Source organism: Dipodomys merriami, unplaced genomic scaffold (assembly GCF_024711535.1).
Source record: "Dipodomys merriami isolate MVZ:Mamm:240054 unplaced genomic scaffold, mDipMer1.0.p SCAF_2, whole genome shotgun sequence".
In the NCBI taxonomy this organism is placed as follows: Eukaryota; Metazoa; Chordata; class Mammalia; order Rodentia; family Heteromyidae; genus Dipodomys; species Dipodomys merriami.
Genome location: NW_027203381.1, coordinates 66,482,678 through 66,503,660, shown reverse-complemented (window position 1 = coordinate 66,503,660; position 20,983 = coordinate 66,482,678). Strand labels below are relative to the sequence as shown.

The 20,983-nt window shown below is 39.5% G+C and overlaps 1 protein-coding gene across 6 annotated transcripts in view; it reads left to right on the top strand.

The window, feature by feature from the left end:
- Positions 1-15,856: 15,856 nt before the first annotated feature.
- Positions 15,857-20,983, top strand: part of Atp13a4 (ATPase 13A4) — a 125,898-nt gene continuing 120,771 nt past the window's right edge. For 3 of the 6 annotated variants that reach the window (XM_070029853.1, XM_070029852.1, XM_070029855.1), the window contains exon 1: positions 16,031-16,274. In XM_070029853.1, the coding sequence (XP_069885954.1) occupies positions 16,212-16,274 (63 nt within the window). In that variant the 5' untranslated portion in view covers positions 16,031-16,211. The other 3 variants (XM_070029847.1, XM_070029848.1, XM_070029849.1) reach the window with 3 other exon arrangements.

Here is a 20,983-nt window from a genome sequence, read left to right as displayed (position 1 = left end):
TTTTTCCGGCTTACTCGGCCCATTTGAGATAAAGATTGCACCAGTTTTGTGCTAGAACACTATCTTAAGGCAACCATCAACCAAAGTTTGCATTTGTACAGTCAATAGTCTACAGATACAATCTAGTTCAACAGATACATCTATTCAACATCAAATGACTATATGTTAAAGGACTTCGAACCGCAGAAAAGAATTTGGAAAACCAGACATTATTAGGATTAGGGAGAGATGTGGGTAAAAAATAGGAATAGATTGGTGTGGGGAGGCACAGGGAGAGTTAACTATGTCCTAATCACAGTGCAGGAAATGAGTTGGGTAGGATGCAAGTAGAGAGAGAGAGAAAAAGAAGAGACGGAAAGGGGAATAAAGAGAGACCAGAAAAAGAATAGAAATGTAAAAATTAATGTTATTATAGAGGTTAAAAGACCGTCTATTTAGAGAGGAATGTGAATATGTTCAGAGAAGGGGAGGGACATAGAGGAGATGTGAAAAGCTTTAAGGATGGGAACGGGAGAAGAAAAGATCAGAAGTTCAGTAGAGCTAGATAAAAAACAAAAAGATAATTAAGAAAGAAAGAAAAAGAGAAAGAAGACAAGAAAAGAAAGGAAAACTCTTATTCACGTATTCCTAAAATAAAAATTATAAGATGAGAAAAAAAAAAGGTTACTGGAAAACAATTATTTTTTCAGAAGAGGCAAAAATTAAAGATTAATAAAAGTTTTAGAAGGGAAAAAAATTTTTATATATATATATATAAGGTAACAAAAAACAAAAAACAAGCAAAAAAAAGAAAAGAAGAAGAAGAAAAAAAGAAAAAAAAAAAAGAAAAAGAAAAAAAGAAAAAGAAAAAAAAGTCTTTTGATTTTTTTTTTTTGGGGGGGAGGAGTGGGAAGAATCCTGTATCTCCCTTTTGTCTGCAACCAGTCTCTTGTTGGAGTCTCTGGTCAGCTTGAGGTCCTGTGGCTTGATTGGTTTCTTAAGTCGGTTGGTTGGAAGAGGCAGAAAAATGCTCTGCTTTACCCAAGATTTTGAGATCCCCCTCCCAGGTTAGTTTTCTGGGAGGGTGGTCTGCTTTGAGAGTCACAAAAGAGGGGGATGTGGTGATGAGGCTAGGTTCTGGGTAGAGTTGAGGCCTTTCAATAAACAGTAGCTTTTCCCTGGGGCTATTTTGTGATAAAGCTCACAGCGCCCAGCCTGGAGCCATTCTCAGGGTTTATGTTTTTCAATTGATTGTCGAGGCTGCTAGAGGGAGGGGCAGCCTCTGGCTCTGGTTACCCAGTGAAGCAAGGCACTCGGATGGCTGGCGCCTGAGCTGGGTGACTTTTCCCTGGATGGAGCTGAGTCTGGCAGGTCACTTCGCCGTTAAGTTCTTGTGACCTGCTAAATGACTCATTTTATTCCAAGGCCTGAGCTGGAGCTAGCACCTCCTCCGAACTTTGTCGGTATCCAAGATGGAGATCACCGGTGCTGGGGTGGGAGGGGTGGCCTTCCCTCCTCTGCTCCCTGAGGAGTGAGGATGTCGGGCTTGTACTCACGCCGAGTCTTGGATCGTGGGTCGTCTCTGTTCTGCAAACAGCAGGATGAAGATGTTCGCTCCTTGTCGGTTCTTGTTGGTGTTGAGTAGAATCCGCTCGTCCGCTGCGTCTGGCTCCTTCGTCCCGGACTCTCTGTGTCTCAGGTATGTCTCCGCGGCGGTGGTCGCCGCCGCTGCGGCCCCGCCGCTGGAGCGGCAGCTGCTGCGTTTCCTTGGCTTCCCCTCTCTTGTCTAACTCTCTGTCCTGTGATGACTCACTTGGTGTGATTCTCTGGCTTAGGACTGTTCACTGGAACTCTAAAACTCCTTTCTATGCGAGAGCTTGTTCAGATTCCAGCTTCTCCTCCGCCATCTTCCCGGAACTCTCCGGAACTTATGTTTTTAAATTTAAGCATCTTGTTTTGTCTCAAGATAGTCAGCATGACTATCAGACATTATCTGTGACGCTCCCTCTGTCTGATATACCTGGTGGCTTTCAAAGATCCCAGAAACTTAAGACTTACCTTCTGGGCTTAGCTGCCCTGTACTGAACTGCATCTTCTAATAGGACAAACATCACAGAAGTCAGAGTATCCAGTCAATCACCTTCCATGTTTGCCCTTTAGGTACCATCTCACTTCACTTCATTACTCTTTTGGCTTGCAAACACTTATTAGAGGTTAGGGAATTTATCCTGGATCACAAGATGTTAACTGGAGATGCAAATCTTGAAGCTCAAACTAGCTGACATGTGCTTCTCAAACTTCATAGAACTATAACTAAAATACAATGTGCTGCATACATACCAGGTATAAAACACAACATGGGTACATATGTGAAACCATGACCACCATCAAGATGGCTGAAGTCCAGTGATTTCTACCTGTAATCCTAGCTCTTCCCTGGAGATCACCAAATTGAGTCAACTCCACCTTCCACGGTGAGTAGTCTTCAGGTGTCTCTAAGATGGCCTACCTCAGCTTTCAGATAATCCATTTAGTGAGTTTCTGAAAAATACACTTCATAGAAGGAGTTGGATTTCTTTTATCAGGGTATTCATCTCACTTAGAGATTTTGGGCCAGGCTATTCAATATTCGAATGATTCTCACGCCTGCCCCAAGTCACATAGCTTTGCCACAACATGCAGGTGGCCTCCAAAAATGCTCCTAGCCAGGCTCACCCAGGCTGAATGCCTTGGGGGACAAGAGCAGAGGTTGGTCAGACAAGCCTTTAGTAAGCTAGGTGTACTTGCGTCAGAAGGTAAGTAAACCCATTTTAATTGCCTTTTACTTTTTTTGGAAGGGGAGAAAACAATTCTTAGTGAATAGTTGTCTTCAACTTCTACTTCTAAATTTTCCTCAGAAGACATTCTTTTTTTTTTTTTTTTTCTGGTCCCGGGGCTTGAACTCAGGGCATGGGCACTGTCCCTGAGCTTTTGTGCCGAAGGCTAGTGCTCTATCACTTGACCTGTAGTTCCTCTACTACATATTTTGGTAGTTAACTGAATATAATGAACTTTCCTACCCAGGCTGGCTCCAAACCATGATCCTCAGATTTTAGCCTTCTGAGTAGCTAGATTATAGGCATTAGCCACCAGCTCCTGGCTTAGAAAGCATTCTTATAATGTATCTGAGATTGCATTAGGCATGTATATCTTGTCTTATCTTTATTTTAACATCACAGTATAGAGTTACAGTATTACTCCATTTTACAGATGGAAAAACTGAAGCTTAGGATAATTAATTGGTAGAACTGGAAGAATTGTGTGATTCTAATGCTGGAATTGGTTTCAGTGTATCAAGGATTTGGGAGATGAATGATAGGAGGAAATAGGGAATAGTGGCTAAAATTCCAATTTCAAAGATTTCTTTGTTTAAATACTTTGATATATGACATATGACATATCCAGAGATACAAGTTCTGCTTTTAGGAAAATGAGATCATATGGTACATAGTATTTTGTAGCTTCACTTTGTAATGAATGTAGCATAAATATCCCACAATCACATAGATTTCCCATCCCTCCTTTTTCCCTTCACTTCCCTCCCTTCTGTATTTCCCCCTCCCTTCTTCATTTCTCCTTCCTTCCTCTTCTGTCCCCTCCCTTTCTTATCTCCGCACTTCTCTTTTCCTCTATTCTCTTTTTTCCCCTTCTCTCTTCCCTTCCCCTTCCTTTCTTGTTTCTCTTTTTTAAAAAATGTAAGCATAAGCCAGGCGCTGGTGGCTCATGCCTGTAATCCTAGCTATTGAGGAGGCTGAGATCTGAGGATTGTGGTTCAAAGCCAGCCCGGGCAGGAAAGTCCGTGAGACTTATCTCCAATAAACCACTCGAAAACCGGAAGTGGCACTGTGGCTCAAGTGGTAGAGCGCTTGCCTTGAGCTGAAGAGCTGAGGGACAGCGCCCAAGCCCAGAGTTCAAGCCCCACAACCGACCAAAAAAAATGTAAGCATAACATAATGCATACCCTCAAAACACAGATTCTGTGTTTTCCCCCATCCTTAGGATGGGGTCAGGAATGTAAAATGTAGATAAGCTTTGGGGTCACTGACACCTTGTTGGTAAAGAACAGCTCTTCTATACAAACTCCTGAGGACTGAAAGAAATATAACAAACAGAGTAATTGACAAAGGAAAACCAGCCAAGAATCCTAGTGCTAGAGTCTGACTGGGTAGAAGGATCAGGCTGGGCAACACTTCCAGGGGTGAGGGAAGGGCAGTTCTTCTCCCAGGGCAGACACAGGTGGGAAGATTTATATAGTCCATAGAAGCAGGAAGCTCAGAGGCAGCAATAACTCCTAAATGCCTCTACAGGTACAGAGATGTGGTAAGAAGTTGGGAAGCTTATTTTAAAGTTGCATTTGCAATGCCAAGCACAGTTTTATCAGTTGCCTGTTTATTTATGGATCTGAGGAAAGCTCCCTTTGATGCCACATTAAGTAGGGGAGGATTTGATAACCAGATTTTACTTTCTTTTTAAAGAAATAACGTATCTACTGGGCATCAGTGGTGCATACCTATAATTCTAGCTATTCTGGAGGCTGAGATCTGAGGATAACGATTAAAATCTAGTATGGGCAGACAAATTCAAGAGATTATCTCCAATTAACTAGCAAAAAGCCAGAAATGGAGGTGTGGCTCAAGTGATAGAACACCAGCCTAGAGTAAAAAAGCTAAGAAAGAATATGAGGCTCTGAGTTCAAGCCCCAGTACCAGAACACACACACACACACACACACACACACACACACACACACACACACACACACACACGATTTTTTTAAAAAAGGAAAAAACAACATTTTCCACAGTCATTGTCCTTAGGACACTCAAAGTCATGTGCACTAAATAAATAAAAGCTCTGAATTCCATTAGTTGTCATTTTGGCATTTTTCCCCCTCCAAATTTCTCATTGATGGGTGTCTTTTTTGTGTGTGTTTGTCTTCCCTTCTGTTCAGCATCTCACTTGCTGATTAAGAACATCAAACATTCTAAAGTAGACTTTTAGGAGAGTATATGGACTTCTAGCAGCCAGACCCAGGAAAGATCCAGCCTTTTCTCTAACTGCATTCCCAGCAGGTGTTTGTACTTGAATCGCCCCTTCGCCCCCAGCAGGGGGCCCTCAGCCCACTCCCAGTGATCTAAGTCTCAGAGCAGGGGAATCCAATCCAGCTTGCTCAGCTCTCCATTGCACCCTCCCACAATCCACCAGGCTGACTAGAGGCTAGGCCTGTGCTATCCTCCAAACTAATGTTCCCCAAGGTTTTGTTTCCAAGGTCCTATCTGGCTAGCATCCTTCTTCTAGATCCTTCTTAGGAGTAGAGACCTGCCTTTGTCTTAGCAGGCTGCAGTCCAGAACTGGAACACTGGCTAGGTCTTGGCGACTAGAAGAGAGATATTTTGGAGCCAACTTCCTATCCGAATTTCTGAGTATCACCTGCCCCATTGCTGGACTCTACCTGCTTGTTGGGAACAGTTCAGCTTCTGACTTATGACCTCCTTTCTGTTTCCTTTTGGCCCAGTGCTCTCCTGACCAGTTAGCAAAGTGCCATGATCTCTAGTGGATTGAACTTCTGTTGTTAGCACCTGCAGCTCCCCAAGTGCAGCTTTTGTTGCAGTGATGGATTAAGGCTATGATCTAAGGCCTCTCCATCCCACTTAAGTAGGATGTACCCCGAAGTCTTATGATATGGCCATGGCTTTAGACAATTGATAGGTTCTGAAAAAACTGTATTTAAATCAGTATTTTGCAAATGCAATCTTTTAAATAATTTAAATACATTTTTTTTCAAAGAATCCCATTCAGATCCCTGAATTAACATCAAGTACCAACATAGCAACATGGCATGTGGCACATTACAGTATTTAAAACTTGAGTCTGACTGCATCCCAGCTCTTACGGATTATAGCCTTGAACACATCATTATGCCTCCTTTGTGGAATTTTTGTTTTTCACCTGACAATCTAGTTGTAATAGACTATGATTCTTAGTAGTCAGACTCTAGCATGCAATGCTTTGAATATTCACATTTTCAGGTTAAAAGTTCTCTAGGTTAAAAATACTGCCATAAGTGTTTCTTTCTGGAGACTGACTTAGTTTTTTCTCCCAGTTTTATATAGATGATCTTTAAAGACCTGGAATTGTCATTATATTCGCCAAATATACAGCTCTCCATGGAAGGAGAGCTGTTTTTTCTCCAGAAAGGAATGAAACCAACCCAGATGCCCCTCAGTAGATGAATGGATCAAGAAAACATGATATATATATATATATATATATATATATATATATATATATTTATAGGAATACTATGCTTCCATAAGAAAGAATGACGCTGCCTCATTTGTAAGGAAATAGAAGGGCTTGGAAAAAAATCATATTAAGTAAGCCAGACTCAAAGAAACATAGGTCCCATGTTTTCCCTTATTTGTCATAATTAGTATATGTCTAGAACAATCTTAGCAGATGAGCAGAATAGATCAATAGCTGTGTGCATATGACCATATAGGATGATGCTAAGAAAAATAAACTCCAAGACATGGACACAAGAGGTTTTTCTTTGTTGTTTTTTTAATGTACTGTGTGATTTCTTTTTTGTGTTTTTCCCCCTTATGGTTTATCCACTGTATTTGATTTTGGTACCCTGGGTATTGTGTATATGTTTGTCTGAATTTGGGGAGGAAAGGGGAACAAAAATGATGGGACAAAGAGGAACCAATGCAACAGTGATACTCACAAGACACTATGTTGGAAATGATCTGTACAACTTGGGGTGGGGGAAGAGGTGGGAGGGAAAGAGGGAAAAAAGGAGGGAGAGGATAACAAGTTTGACAAGAAATGTATTCACTACCTTACTTATATAACTGTAACCCCTCTGTATATCACCTTGACAAAAATGAAAATTTTACAAAAATTAAAGTTTTAATTAATTAATTAATTAATTTCAGTACTGAGGTTTGAACTCAGGGCCTTGTGCTTTTGCTTGGCTTTTATGCACTACCACTTGAGCCACATCCCCACTTTCAGCCTTTTGGTAGTGAATGGGAAATAAGAGTATCACTGATTTTTCTGTCTGGGCTGGCTTTGAACCATGATCCTCAGATCTAAGCCTTCTGAATACTTATAATTACAGAGGAGAGCCATCAGTACATGGCCACTATCTTTATCTTAGAAAATAACTGAAGTCAAGTGTAATTCTCCTAAATATGGAACAAGAAACCACCAAACCACCTCGAAGCAGGTCAAGTTAGCTTAGAGCAAGGCCTCTGAGAAGCAGAGAGCACTAGCCTGCTCTTTCTCCTCTAATTAATGGGGAGGCCTTGTGTCTTTGTTTTAGACCCTTTCATCCAAGGATTGCTAAATGTTTTACAAACGCTAATTAATTCAATTAAACTTCACACTACCACCTTGAGGCAGATAATTCCTCTTTGTGATAGACTATTTTTGCTTTTACAGTACAGTGCACAGACTATATATTAGCGCAGATTAAGATAAGAACAGCAAAACTTTGGATTTAGCTAATGTTGGGTAACTTCAGAGATATCAGATCTGTGCAATGAGCACTGAGCAGAAAGCTCAAGTCAGCTTATTACCAACAATGACAAGGTTGAAATATTGGACTGTTTCAGGTTCTACTCCATGTTGAAGATGTATGACCCTGAGCAATTTTTTTTGACTCAGTTCCTATAGCTTTCAAATGGGGGCAGTAACAACATTACTCACCTCTCTGCTTCACAGAAATGTTGCAAGGAATAATGTTTGTAATATGCGGTGGAGTTCCTAGATAATAGATGGAAATTAATACATGATGAAACATTATTACTACTTATCTTCACACTATCTAAATAGGTTAGGTGAGTGAAATCCTAGCAACTTCACATCTCGGGCAGAGGAACCAGTACTATTAACACACAGTATAGACACCCAGAGGCGGAGAGCTTCCCAGACTGGTAGACATACACTGGTGTAAAAGAAAGCAAGAGTTCCCAGGTTTGCAGAATAGTTGCTCATTATTCCAGTGGAACAACTTTCCTTCTTGGACATTCCTGCCAAATCGAAACAATCATTGTATATATCCAACTCATTGTCTCCAGATGGGTTTGTGTGCCTTTATTTTCAGTCTCATTGGTCAGTATGGTCTTACTCTTTTCCTTTATCTAGATAAGCATAGTCGTAACTTCCTACTGTCCCAAAGTCTCTTAGCCTACCTCCCTTCTTGAATTTTCTCTGATATTCCCATGAACCTTGGATATGTTTTAAAATTTAGATTTTGGCCCGGTGCCAGTGGCTCATATCTGTAATTCTAGATACTCAGAGGCTGAGATCTGAGAATCACGGTTTCAAAGCTAGCCTAGACAGAAAGTCTATGAGACTTATCTCCAATTAACCACCAGAAAGCTGGATGTGGATTTGTGGCTCAAGTTATACAATACTAGACTTGGGCAAAAAAGCTCAGGGACAGTGCCTAGACCTTGAGTTCAAGTCCTAGGACTGACACACACACACACACACACACACACACACACACACACACACACACACACACACACGCAAACTATGTTTTGATATTGTTCTTACCTTCTACTGTAGACTTAACTCTTCTATGTCTTTTTTCTAATTATTATTAGTATATTTTAATTGTACAAAACAATGAGATTCATTGTGACATTTTTTCTGGTTATTCTTTAAGAAGAGGCTCTATTCATCTAATGCCAACCTTTTTTTGGGGGGGGGGTGTCCGGTCGTGGGGCCTGAACTCTGGGCCTGGGTGCTGTCCCTCAGCTCTTCAGCTCAAGGCTAGCGCTCTACCACTTGAGCCACAGTGCCGCTTCCGGCTTTTTTCTTTTTGCTTATGTGGTGCTGAGGAATCAAACCCAGGGCCTCAGGCATGCAAGGCAAGCGCTCTACCACTGAGCCATCTTCCCAGTCCCTCTAGTGCAAATCTTAACAAACTGAAGTTAATCAAAAGAAGGTTAACTGAATGGAATCTGTCAGCAAGATGTCAGGATTAGAATTCAGATCACACCAAATCTACCTCTTCTCTTCTCAATGTGCCATACGTGTCCTACAAGGCACATATGACACAGAATAGAAATACTGAGCAGCCAAAATTAAGGAAGCTGAGAAGCTGATTGAGAGAACTATTTCCAAGTAATGTTCCAAAGGGAACTAGAAGGCATACTTACTCAGGCTCGAGGAAAATACCTTTCTGCATTCTGTATTACACAGAAGGACTGAGTCATTTTAGAATCTGGGTATGCAAGGACACATGTAATATGATAGCACAGACTGATCACTTATTGTTTTAAGACCAGACTTAGCTTGGCACTCAAAGACTCATAAAATGGCCCTGACCTATATTTCCTGTGTATCCCTCACCCCTTTTCTCCCTCTTCTCATGGCCCCTGCCTGCAGCAGAGGTGAAAGTCTGACTCTGAACAAGATCCAGGTCTCTCTCTCCCATGGCTTCCTCTTTTCAAATGCTCTTTCTCATGGCCTCATTCTCTTTCTGAGTCTCTTTATCAAACTATTTCATGTATGTTGTAATTTAGCAGCAAATGGCAAAGTAGAGTGGTTAAGGACATCAGCTCCAAATTTAGAGGTCTTGGGTTCAGATTTGGGCTTTACTAAGTGGTAGCTATGCATCTTGGTATATAGCAAGTTATATAAGCTCAATAAACTTCAACCCATTCCCATGTAAAATAAAGATAATAACAACAGAGCCTTCCCCCTGAAAGATTTTGAGAAATGGAGCTTAGGAAATGGGAGGTCCTCAATAAAGGTAGTAGATTTTACCTTCATGGGGAGTGTGTGTGTGTGTGTGTGTGTGTGTGTGTGTGTGTGTGTGTGTGTGTGTGTGTGTGTGTGTGTGTGTGTGTGTGTGTTAGAGAATAAATAAGATAAACATAAAAGCATTACTAAGCAAATTCACTATAATGTTAATTGTTTTTTTTCCATTCTTTTTTTTTAGTTTTGTTTTAAATTTAATTTTATTTTATTTGTGAACATACTGTACAGAGGAGTTAAAATTACATGGGCAGGATAATGCGTACATTTCTTACCAAGCATTGCAGCCTCCTCCTGTGTTTACCCTTCACATCCCTTCCCAGCCTCCCCCCTCCCCCCCAATCCCAATCCTTCTCCTTCCCCCCCTCTCCGCCTCCCCCCCCCACACTGACGTTGTAAAGCTCGTTTTGGACATGACAACTTGTACTTCTCATTGTTGCAACAGGTCCACCTGTATCCTTAAACAACTGGTTTTTCCCCATCTCCTCCACAATATAATGTTAATTGTGTGTGTGTGGTGAGGTCTGTATGTGTGGTTCTTGGGGTTTCCAAAAATTATAAGCACAATTTAATCAACTAATAAAAATAATGTTAACATTTTACTGGCAGGTCAAACCATGAGATGTGCTAGGTACCTGTAATCCTAGCAATTCAGGAGGCTGAGATCTGAGAATTATGGTATGAAGCCAGCCCCAGCAGGAAAGCCGTGAGACTCTTATCGCCAACGAACTATTCAGAAAAAGCCAGAAGTGGCACTGTGGCTCAAGTGGTGGAGTACTATCCTTGAGCAAAGAGAGCTCAGGGACAGTGCCCAGGCCCAGAGTTCAAGCTCCAGGACCAGAAAAAAATAAAACAACAAGAACAACAACAAAAACCCATGGGAATTATAAAGTTTCTTTTTTCTTTTTATTAAAAATATATTTTTTATTGTAAAGATACTGTGCAGAGGGGTTACAGTAACACGAGTAAGGTAATGAGTGTGTTTCCTATTGAATATTGTTACCCCTTCCTTTGTTTTCCCCTACCATCCCTTCCCTCCCCACTTCCCCAAGTCCTCCCTTCCCATGGCCACCCACCAAGCTGTAAAGTTCATTTTCAACATAGTGTCTAGGACAAGCAGAAAAGGTCAAAAGCTATGTACATATGACCATATAAGATGATGCTAAGCGAAATGAACCCCAAGTAGGGACACAAGAGGTTTTATCTTTCTTGCTGTTGTTTTTAATGTACCTATAATGTACTATGTGATTTTTTTTTGTTTCTTTTGTATGTTCTTCCCCCATGGTATACCCCTGCTTTCACTGTATTTGATTCCGATGCACTGCATCTTGTTGTTAGGGGCTGGGAAGGTGGCTCAGTGGTAGAGCACTTGCCTTGTATATACATTTTCTAATTTGGGGAGGGGAAGGAAAATAACAAAATGCTAAAATAAGGATACAGGTTGACCCATTGAAACGATGAGATGTACAAGATATTATGATAAAGTTATTTGTGTGTGTGTGCTGGTCCTGGGTCTTGAACTCAAGGCAAGGGTGCTGTCTCTGAGCTTTTTTGTTCAAGGCTGGCGCTCTACCACTTGAATGACTACAGCTCCACTTCCAGCTTTTTGGTGGACAACTCATGCCTAGATTTAGCTTTGAAGTGCAATCTTCAGATCTCAATCTCCTGAGTAGCTAGGATTACAGATATGAGCCACTGGCACATGACCTATAAAGTTTCTTTGAAGGGGAGATGAAAAATAATCATATTAGCTTGGAAGTTTTGTGAATATTCTAAGATTCCTTGACTCATATACTTTATAATTTTATGAGAATACAATTCATATTTTCATTTAAAAATTAACCCTCAAAAATGTAAACGAATATTTTATAGCTATAGCAGTCAGCCATTTAATATATTTATATTTTAATGTTTTAACTACATTTAGATTGGAGAAAGATCTAGAAAATATCCTGAATCTTATCTACTAAGCCCTTTGCTGTCTATTTGCAAGATTCTTCTAAAAAACTTCCTTCACAAAGAGGCTCTCCTGGTCACCAAAGTGTCAAATTTCCTACAGAGCACTTTGGATATACTTAATAAATGTGTACAAATGGACTTGGTCTAGTTAAGTAGGAATGTAGAATGAGAGAGCCACATTGCTTGGGTCCAACTATTCACTTTGTCACTTGGTGATCATTGATAAGTTACTCTTTTTTCTTTCTCTGTGTTTCTGCCAGCTTTATGGAAATGGCCATCAGAGTACTGAGCGTGAAGGTTGCTCTTAGCCATGCCCGGCATTTGTGGGTATAAAATGCTTTAGCATTTTAGCCTTACTGTCATTCACACCCATGTCACACCTGTGTCTACATGGGCTTCTGTTTGTAGAGAAGCAGTTGAGTGAGAGCAAGCTGGGCACACAAGTCAGCTACAATAGATCGAGGTTAGCTGTATGCTTCAGAACCTCGGAAGAAATGCCTTCCCTACTGCAGAGTCCTCATTTCCATGGGTTCTCATTTTTCCATGGACCCTTGTTTCTTGCAAAAGCTATTGATAATCACAGGGAAGTGGTGTCCTGCTTATGTTAGTCTTATATAGTGTGAACAGCATAACCAGATTCATCTGCTTGGGTAAGATTAGGTGCAATTTCTCCTCCAGCTCCTAAACAGTTACTCATCTTGACCCCACAGTGGGGCATGGTGCACGAGCTGCCAAGTGTACACAGGAACCCAGCCAGAAGGAAAGAGTAGCAGTGTCACCAGTTCCTGACAGAAGGAAAAGCTGCTGTCTCACACTAACATTCATATGTTGAAATGAAGTTTGAAATCTGGCTTTATTTTTTTCCCCTTCTGTTAAATGTACTAAATGGCTGCCGGCAATGATTGTAAAATGTTCAATTTTTTAGGTATAATTTTAAAATAAAAAGAACTTTATTTCCATAGATTACATGATATACATTTCAACGAGTCTTAATATAGTCACAAAGTTGCTAAGCCACCACCAATTCTTGCATCACCTTTACAAGGAAAGTTCATCATCTTCATATTTTCACTTTTTGATACAGTGTTAATTTCATTTAGATTATTTGGTGAAATTGTGCTGGTAGCTTTTGGGAATTTTAGAAATCCTAGCCAGTCTGGGTCAAAAGTCTGGGAGATGCCTATCTCCCACAAACTAGCAAAAAGCTGGAGTAGGTAGAGCACTAGCCTTGGACATAGAAGCCAAGTGAGAGCACAGAGATCCAGAGTTCAAGTCCCAGTACTAGCACAGAAAATAAAATAAGTAAAGAAAATAGAAAATCTTTTTTTTCTTTGTTTCTTTTTTTTATTGTGAACATACTGTACAGAGGGGTTACAATTACATGGGCAAGATAATGAGTACATTTCTTATCAAGCATTGCAGCCTCCTCCTTTGTTTCCCCTTCACATCCCTTCCCAGCCTCCCCCGCCCCCCCCAAACAGCTTTTTTTGGGGGGGGCAGGTCTGGTTGTGGGGCCTGAACTCTGGGCCTGGGCGCTGTCCCTCAGCTCTTCAGCTCAAGGCTAGCACTCTACCACTTGAGCCACAGCACCACTTCCGGCTTTTTTCTTCTTGCTTATGTGGTGCTGAGGAATGGAACCCAGGGCCTCAGGCCTGCAAGGCAAGCGCTCTACCACTGAGCCACCTTCCCAGCCCAAAATAGAAAATCTAATAGTTATGTCTGTATGTATATTCCTAATTATAATACTGTAAATAAGAATATTACAATGAGTTTACTTAGTTATATATTTCTAAATGTCAGAAGGTTATATTAAGGAATTACAATATGTTCTTTTATGTGTCCAGTGCTTCTTGACTAGTCTCTTCCATCATTCTCCCTATCTATCTGCCTGTTCTTGCAGACTTCTTTCAACTTTCCTATTTCCTTGATCACATAGGTTCAATGAGCTCTATTTGTCCCATTTCCTTTTTCATTCATCCCTTCCTCCCTCTTTCCCTCAAGTACCAATCCTCTGGCCTCCTTCAAACTTGTTTCAAATTCCTGATATTCATTTTGTATTTACACACATACATACATTTTGTAATGTCAACTGTTTCTATAACTCAGCTATAGAAAACTGTGCTGAAATTTTATATTTATTCATTAATTATATTTATTGTTTTAGTTAATTAATTAATTAATTATTTTTGTCGGTCGTGGGACTTGAACTCTGGGCCTGGGCACTGTCCCTCAGCTCTTCAGCTCAAGGCTAGCTCTCTACCACTTGAGCTACAGAGCCACTTCTGGTCTTCTGAGTGTTTATTGGAGATGAGAGTTTCACGGACTTTCCTTCCCCGGGTTGGCTTTGAACCGCGATCCTCAGATCTCAGCCTCCTGAGTAGCTAGGATTACAGGCGTGAGCCACCGGTGCTCGGCTTTTAATATATTTATTATATGTTACAGTTTCTTACTTATAATTTATATACTTTATATATAATGTATTTATATGTAACATATATTTATGTACAATGTGTACACACATACATATATGTATAAGTAATATAAGCAATATATATACATATAAGTAACATATACACATATATTTTATATATATTACTTTTATATGTATATATATAGCTTATTGTATGTAATATAGCTATTTATATAACTTGGCTATGGTAAACTATACTGCAAGTTTGTTATATTTTTATTCTTATCTTATTCATACTTTACCATTTGCTCAAGGTTCACACATAGAAACACACACATATGCACATGCACAATTTGTTTCTTTTTTTAGGTTTACTGTGTTGGGTTGGAATTATCAGTGCTAATAGCTGTACTCAATCTGAAAGATGGTGTGTGAAAACAGTGAAACTGAAAACGATTACCTTTATTGGGCACCTCTCATTTCCCCGGTGCTCAGTATCTCAAAACCCAGTTTTGGGAGGGAGGTTCTGTTGTCATCATTTTCATTTCATGTGGGAATTATAGAAGTTTATGGAGTCACTTGTCCATAACTATAGTCCCATATCTATTGCCTAGTAAAGTTCCAGTTTGGACACAAGCCCTCCAAATTTGGACCTATAACCTACTCCCACAGTGGACATCTAGTCTACCTAATAACACCAATAGCTCTTGGTCAGAGCACTGTACAACCTGCTTTTACAAGTCTCTCATTCCATTCCTTTAACATTCCTGCCAGGTGTCACCAGAAAGTTTAGCTCCTGAGTTACAAGGCCATACTGCAAACCTCTGTGGCTGAACAGGTGAATCCAGGCTTTCTACGTAGACAAGGTAGGGTAGCAGCTCTCTACCATATTTGGACTTCTGATAGCCATCCTAGGCATATGTTCCAACTCGCAGAATAAAACAAACAGCTCTCCCTTCTATCATACTTGTTTATGGGTTTGAATTCCTACATCAATAGAAAATATAACTTGATGATTTTTGCAGTCTTTGTGCTCAAAAAACAGTTTGTGAATAAATTGTGAATAAATACAAAAACAAGTGTCATTATAGAATTATTTGAATATTTTATTTCTAGTCATCTGTATAAGTTTAACCACTAATATTTGAGTGGAAGCAGACTATTTAGAATAGTTTGATTATACCTTTACTCTTTTTTTTTCTTGTTGGTCATGAGGCCTGAATTCTGGGCCTGGGTGCTGTCCCTCAGCTCGTCAGCTCAAGGCTAGCACTCTACCACTTGAGCCACAGCACCACTTCTGGCCTTTTCTGCTCATGTGGTGCTGAGGAATCGAACCCAGGGCTTCCTGCATGCAAGGCAAGCCATCTTCCCCAGCCTTACCTTTACTCTTTTTTATTGTGTATTTCAAAAAAGCAAACAATTCCATATGCACATTTAAAAAGAATTTTTTGCATGCACAAAGAAATCTCCTTTTGAAGGAGATTAGTGATCATTGCGACCTTTTGTAGGCATAATGAATCAAGGTACTATTAAAAAATCTATGGACTGAAGTTTTCATTAAGCAAACTAAATCTGCAGCTCTGTTAGCCTCCCCCTCCCCCCAGTTCCTCAGCTTCTGAGAATAAGGCAAGTGACCTAGGAGTTCTTGTGCCCGCTTCTCTGAAGGATCCTGCCAACTCTGCATTGTCCTGTTGGATTTGCAGTCAGATGTCTGATGCTGCCAGGCACTGGGCAGGCAATGAGTTCTTTCCCTGTAAGTTGGGTACAAAAACATCGGCATGGGAGCAGCCTGCTTTGAGACAGCTGCTCTGGGAGAATGCAGCAGGCAAGGAGCAGCCAGAAATTCCTCCTAGGTTCGTGGGAGGAGTTCGCTTGGCTAAGTATTGTCATTTGCTGAGAGAAGGTGTGTGCTCAAGGAAGGAGTCGTATAACCTGGAGGGTCATTAACTCTTTCAGCCAGTCCGGGTGCAGAGGTGGCTCGGCGAGTTCGTCCTGGAAGTGTCTGCTCAACAGGGTCAGGCAGGAGGCGTGAACTAACTTTTTGATGGGGGACCACTTTGAGAAAGGCCAGCATGCTTTGCTCAATGAAGGAGAAGAGAATGAGATGGTAAGACTCTAGACACTTTCTTCTCTTTTCATCCCTTTCCCTAGTGTGAACACACACACACACACACACACTCACACACATTTACTCATACTCTCTTCTTCCCATTTTGATTCTGGAATTACATGAGATGGTAATGGCCACGAAATGCCTCTGTCCTGTAAATGTAACTTCTGACAGGAGAGATTTGCTAGAGTGAAAACATTGTATTCATGTTATCAAGATTGTTTTGTTCTTAAAATCAAAAGGGAGAGAAGCACAATGCCACTCGATAATTCATTTTTGAGCCTCATCAGTAAAGAAAGTTCTGTTGAAAACTTCTAGTCATTTTAGCAATCTCAGATGGGAGGAGCAGAGAATTCCCTGATAGAGTACAGAACATCAATAGTGAAAAAACTTTGAGACTGAGTCTTTGACCTTCTCTTCTCACAGATCTTGTTTGCCAAGACTGTTGGACAGGGAAGACACATAAAATATTAACAATTATCATCCTACACACATTTCTTCTTGCTTCCACAATTTTCTTGGTAGTGCCCTACTTATGGAGGTGGGTTACAGAAAACTTTTCTGTTGTTTGTTGTTTCTTTTATTTTAAATGTGTTCCCATCTTGGGAAGTGCAGGAAAAAAAATCAAAGACAACTCTTTGGTCTTGCTAAATTTAAAGTGATATTTCTCAATTACAATGTAATCAGCAGAGAGTTAGAGATGTGTGTTTGTGTTTAATAAGGCCTTTTTGCTAATTGTATAAGCATAGTCTTTTATGTCAGTAATGACATAATTAAAATGTTAAAATGTGACGTTCTTATTCTATAATAGCATTTTATCTTCCTGGAGTTAATATATAAATAACAAACCCAAAAGATGTTTACTTAAAATGTTTTTTTGGTTAATTGCTTGAGTCCTGACTATTAAATTCTTTGTTCTAAAACTGGTCTTTCAAGTCTAATCTGCTTACTTGTTCCTATAGCAACAACATTTTTTGGACCTTCAAGAGTAGATCCCTTCTCTATCAAAGCTGAAAAAAATTATAACGAAATAATAAGTACCTTAATTCAGATGGCTCTCTTAACCATATCTTGGACTGTATTTGGATTTGACTATCAAGTGAAATTTGCCTTCAAGGCCTTGTATAAACACCACCAGAAGACTTTTGGAACCTGTGTCGGTGATCATTCTTATTTATCTGGAGGGTTATCTTGGGAGAAATGTTTTTCACTACTTCAAATATTACAATAAAAATTTGTGTCCTGTCATTGAACCCATCACCCAAAGATGGGAGTTCCTTCTAAGTTCAAGTTCTCCCTTACTCATTTAAAGCATACCCACTCTTTTCCTAGCTATTCATTTCTACTCTTTTACAGTATGTCTTTGAAATGTCATTACAAATCATCTGTTTTCCAGAAGATATTCGTATTTCTAGGGAAACTACTACATCTCCCGTAGCCTAGCAAAGCTGGGCTGTTAATAGTTCTTTCTTTCTTTTTTTTTAATTTTATTTTTATTTTATTTTATTTGTGAACATACTGTACAGAGGGGTTACAATTGCATGGGCAGGATAATGCGTACATTTCTTACCAAGCATAATAGTTCTTTCTAACAGCACCACTAAAGGTATCAATCAGAGCATCAGCCTAGTTTTGTATGCAGCTGCAGGCCCGCTTGGAGAGCCTTTGCGGTGGGACACTGTGTTTTCTGGTGAGAAGTCATTTGGCCAGTAGTGTAAGTAGAGGTACAGCATTAATTAGTATGCACTCTTAGCTCCCCTCCTGTTCTACCCGCAGAAACCTGGCCACCTGCCTGGTGCTGCGCCTGACACCATGTCTCTTCTCGCTCAGTCTCTCATCCTTCACCCATAATGTTGAACTTCACAATGTAACAAGACAGCTTACACACATCCTACATATATTTATTTTGAGTTTCAAGTGACCAAGTATTATCTTGGCCAGTTACTGATGTAGTTGCGATCGATTTTCATTTTAGGGATGACAGAATTGATTGCACACTCTTGATGCATTTAAGTCTGCATCAGCCAAGAAGTCCAACAGTTGGAACACCACATAGATGAAAGTGTGTAGCTCTGGGTCTTTGATTATGAACTTATCTCACTTGTATCTTGTTAGCTCTTTCCACAGATATCGTACAGAATCCATGTCCTCCCCTGAGAAAACAAGACTGAGGGGCTCACCTTCTATGACATATCATTTGTCTTCTTGAGTTAGTCTGTCTTCTCTGAATCCTAAATGAATCCCTTTTTGCAAGCCCTGACTGTCTAGAACTGTACCACATCAAAACCTTCCTTGCTTTATAAGTATTCTGAGATTCAATATTTGCACAATTAATTCCTTGCATGATAGAAATGACTTAAAGATCCAACACAAAATAACTTTCTGGGCTTTAGTTTTTCTGTTACAGAAGAACAAAAAATGTTCCCTGGCCTAGTAATGACTTGGATTATCTTCTATTATAGAATAATAGAATCTTCTTTCATAGAATACAAGAAACTAAAGAGTATCTCTTGCTGACTTGAGAGTACTATTGCTAAGTGAAAAGGAGACCAGAGCCAAAGGAAGAAAGAACTTGTTAAAAAGACAATGAAGGGTAGAGATGAAGTGGCCTTCAGAGAATGTTCACCCAGAGGCTGCTACTAGAAGTCTTCCAGAGGACATGTGACTGGCTAGAGTCTTGGCTCTCACTTGCTCTGGTTGTAACCCCATTGATCTGCAAAGTAGAAGTTGTCTTTCTGACCTTACCTGTCTCACAGGGCTTTTAAGAGGATCAAGTGAGAGCATCTGTACAAAAGTGTTTTGAGAATGAATAATTTTGGAGACCCGCACGTGTGTGTGTGTGTGTGTGTGTGTGTGTGTGTGTGTGTGTGAACAAAAGTAGGAGCCAGGCCTGTCACCATTAACCAATGAAATGAATAGTACCCCACAAATTGAAGTAATTTCTTCTTATTAAACAGCAGCAGGGTAATATATGATTTTGTTCTCTACCAAGATTATTTATAAATGGAGAGGTACTGAGTTCTTGTGCCTGGCTTATAATGTTCATTTTGGGAAAACAACTACCTTGAGATTCAATTCCTTTGTAAAGCACATTGCCTGAGAACTCACATTCTTTTGAATCCTTATGTGGCATATTTCTATTTTGAAAGGCCATAAAAAGATTAGCATTGATTTCATCATACCCAGACTGAACAAATATTTAATTGACATAAACATTGGTCACACTAATGAAATCAGAAGCTTTCTGGAGAAGTGCTTTGTTCCAGTGAGTCTTATCTTAAAAGTAATATCTTCTGATTTTTTAAATATGTAGACTTTAGCTAAGAAGAGAGAAAATACTTGATTTTTTCTCTTTTTGATAAGTTTTTTATTGTGAAAATACTGTGTATACAAGGGTTATAGTTACATGAGCAAGATAATGAGTACACTTTTCTAGTTATTAAGGTAAAATAAGTTTATTGTAAAAATATTGAAGTGAAAGTAAGTGTCTAAAGAATGAAGGAAATACATGTCTTAAGTTTATACATGGATGCAATCACTGCTATCATTGATGACTGTTCTTCCAGACTTACAAAAATGCATCCTTAATCCCACATTCTAGTTGTCCATCACTCCACATTTGTAACACGATTATCTTCAAATGGGTGTGCCAGGGGTTACAATTTGACATGCCAATTTATGTATACAGTTGCACTCCATTTTAATATTATTTATACTCATAAAATTGTACTTGTTTCTGAATCATGGAAATACTATGAAACATATAAATATTTCCCCAACTCCTTATTCAGTCAAAACACATGAGTGGCTTTAAACAAATAATGTCTCTAGTATCTATGTCACAGGAATCTGTAAGCATGGCAAGAAGACTTTCATTCTGTCCCACTTGAGACAGTTGTTAAATATTGACCATTACATCCTTGGATACACTATTGCCTCATTACTCCTCCCTCTGACATACCTGCCCAAATACAATTTATTACCTATTTTTTACACCATGCATCATAGTAAAATGAAAGGACAACCAATCACAATCTGTTCTTTAGAAACATATGCACATCCTTACAAAGAAAATTATTTTTTTACAAAAATGGAATTGTTCATCTATAGTCTTTTTATTTTAAAGCTGGATATGTTTACTTTTTGATAATTACTGAACCACATAACTTATGTTTGATGTTTTGTTTAACTTATATTTAGTGAACTGCGTTGTACATACATGTTGCACATATATGTTGTTCTTAATTTTATTTTGATTGTGTGTGTGTTTACTTGTCAGATTATTTCCTTAGAATAAAGACCCACAGCATAGCATTGCTTCTTCAAAAGAGAATATGTATCTTTACCTTTTCTTTTGTTTGGTGGTAATAGTGTTTGAACTCAGGGCCTGGAGCTTGCTTGTCTAGTGTTATACCACCTGAACCATGCCATCAACCTGGCTTTTTGCTGGTTGACTGGGGATAGAATTTTATGAACTTTTGTTTTTGATCCTTCACATCTCAGTCACTTGAATAGCAAGACTCACAGGTGTGAGTTATCTACCCCTGGTTATACTTAGACTTTAGATGAGTATATAATGCCCAATTGCTCCCCAAGAGTTTGTGATTATAACAGTTTACTCTGAGAAGCAATCTTTTTAAAAGAATTCTTACTTTCTTCTTCAAATTTGCTCACACTGAACCTTATCAGTCTTTTTTAACATTGGC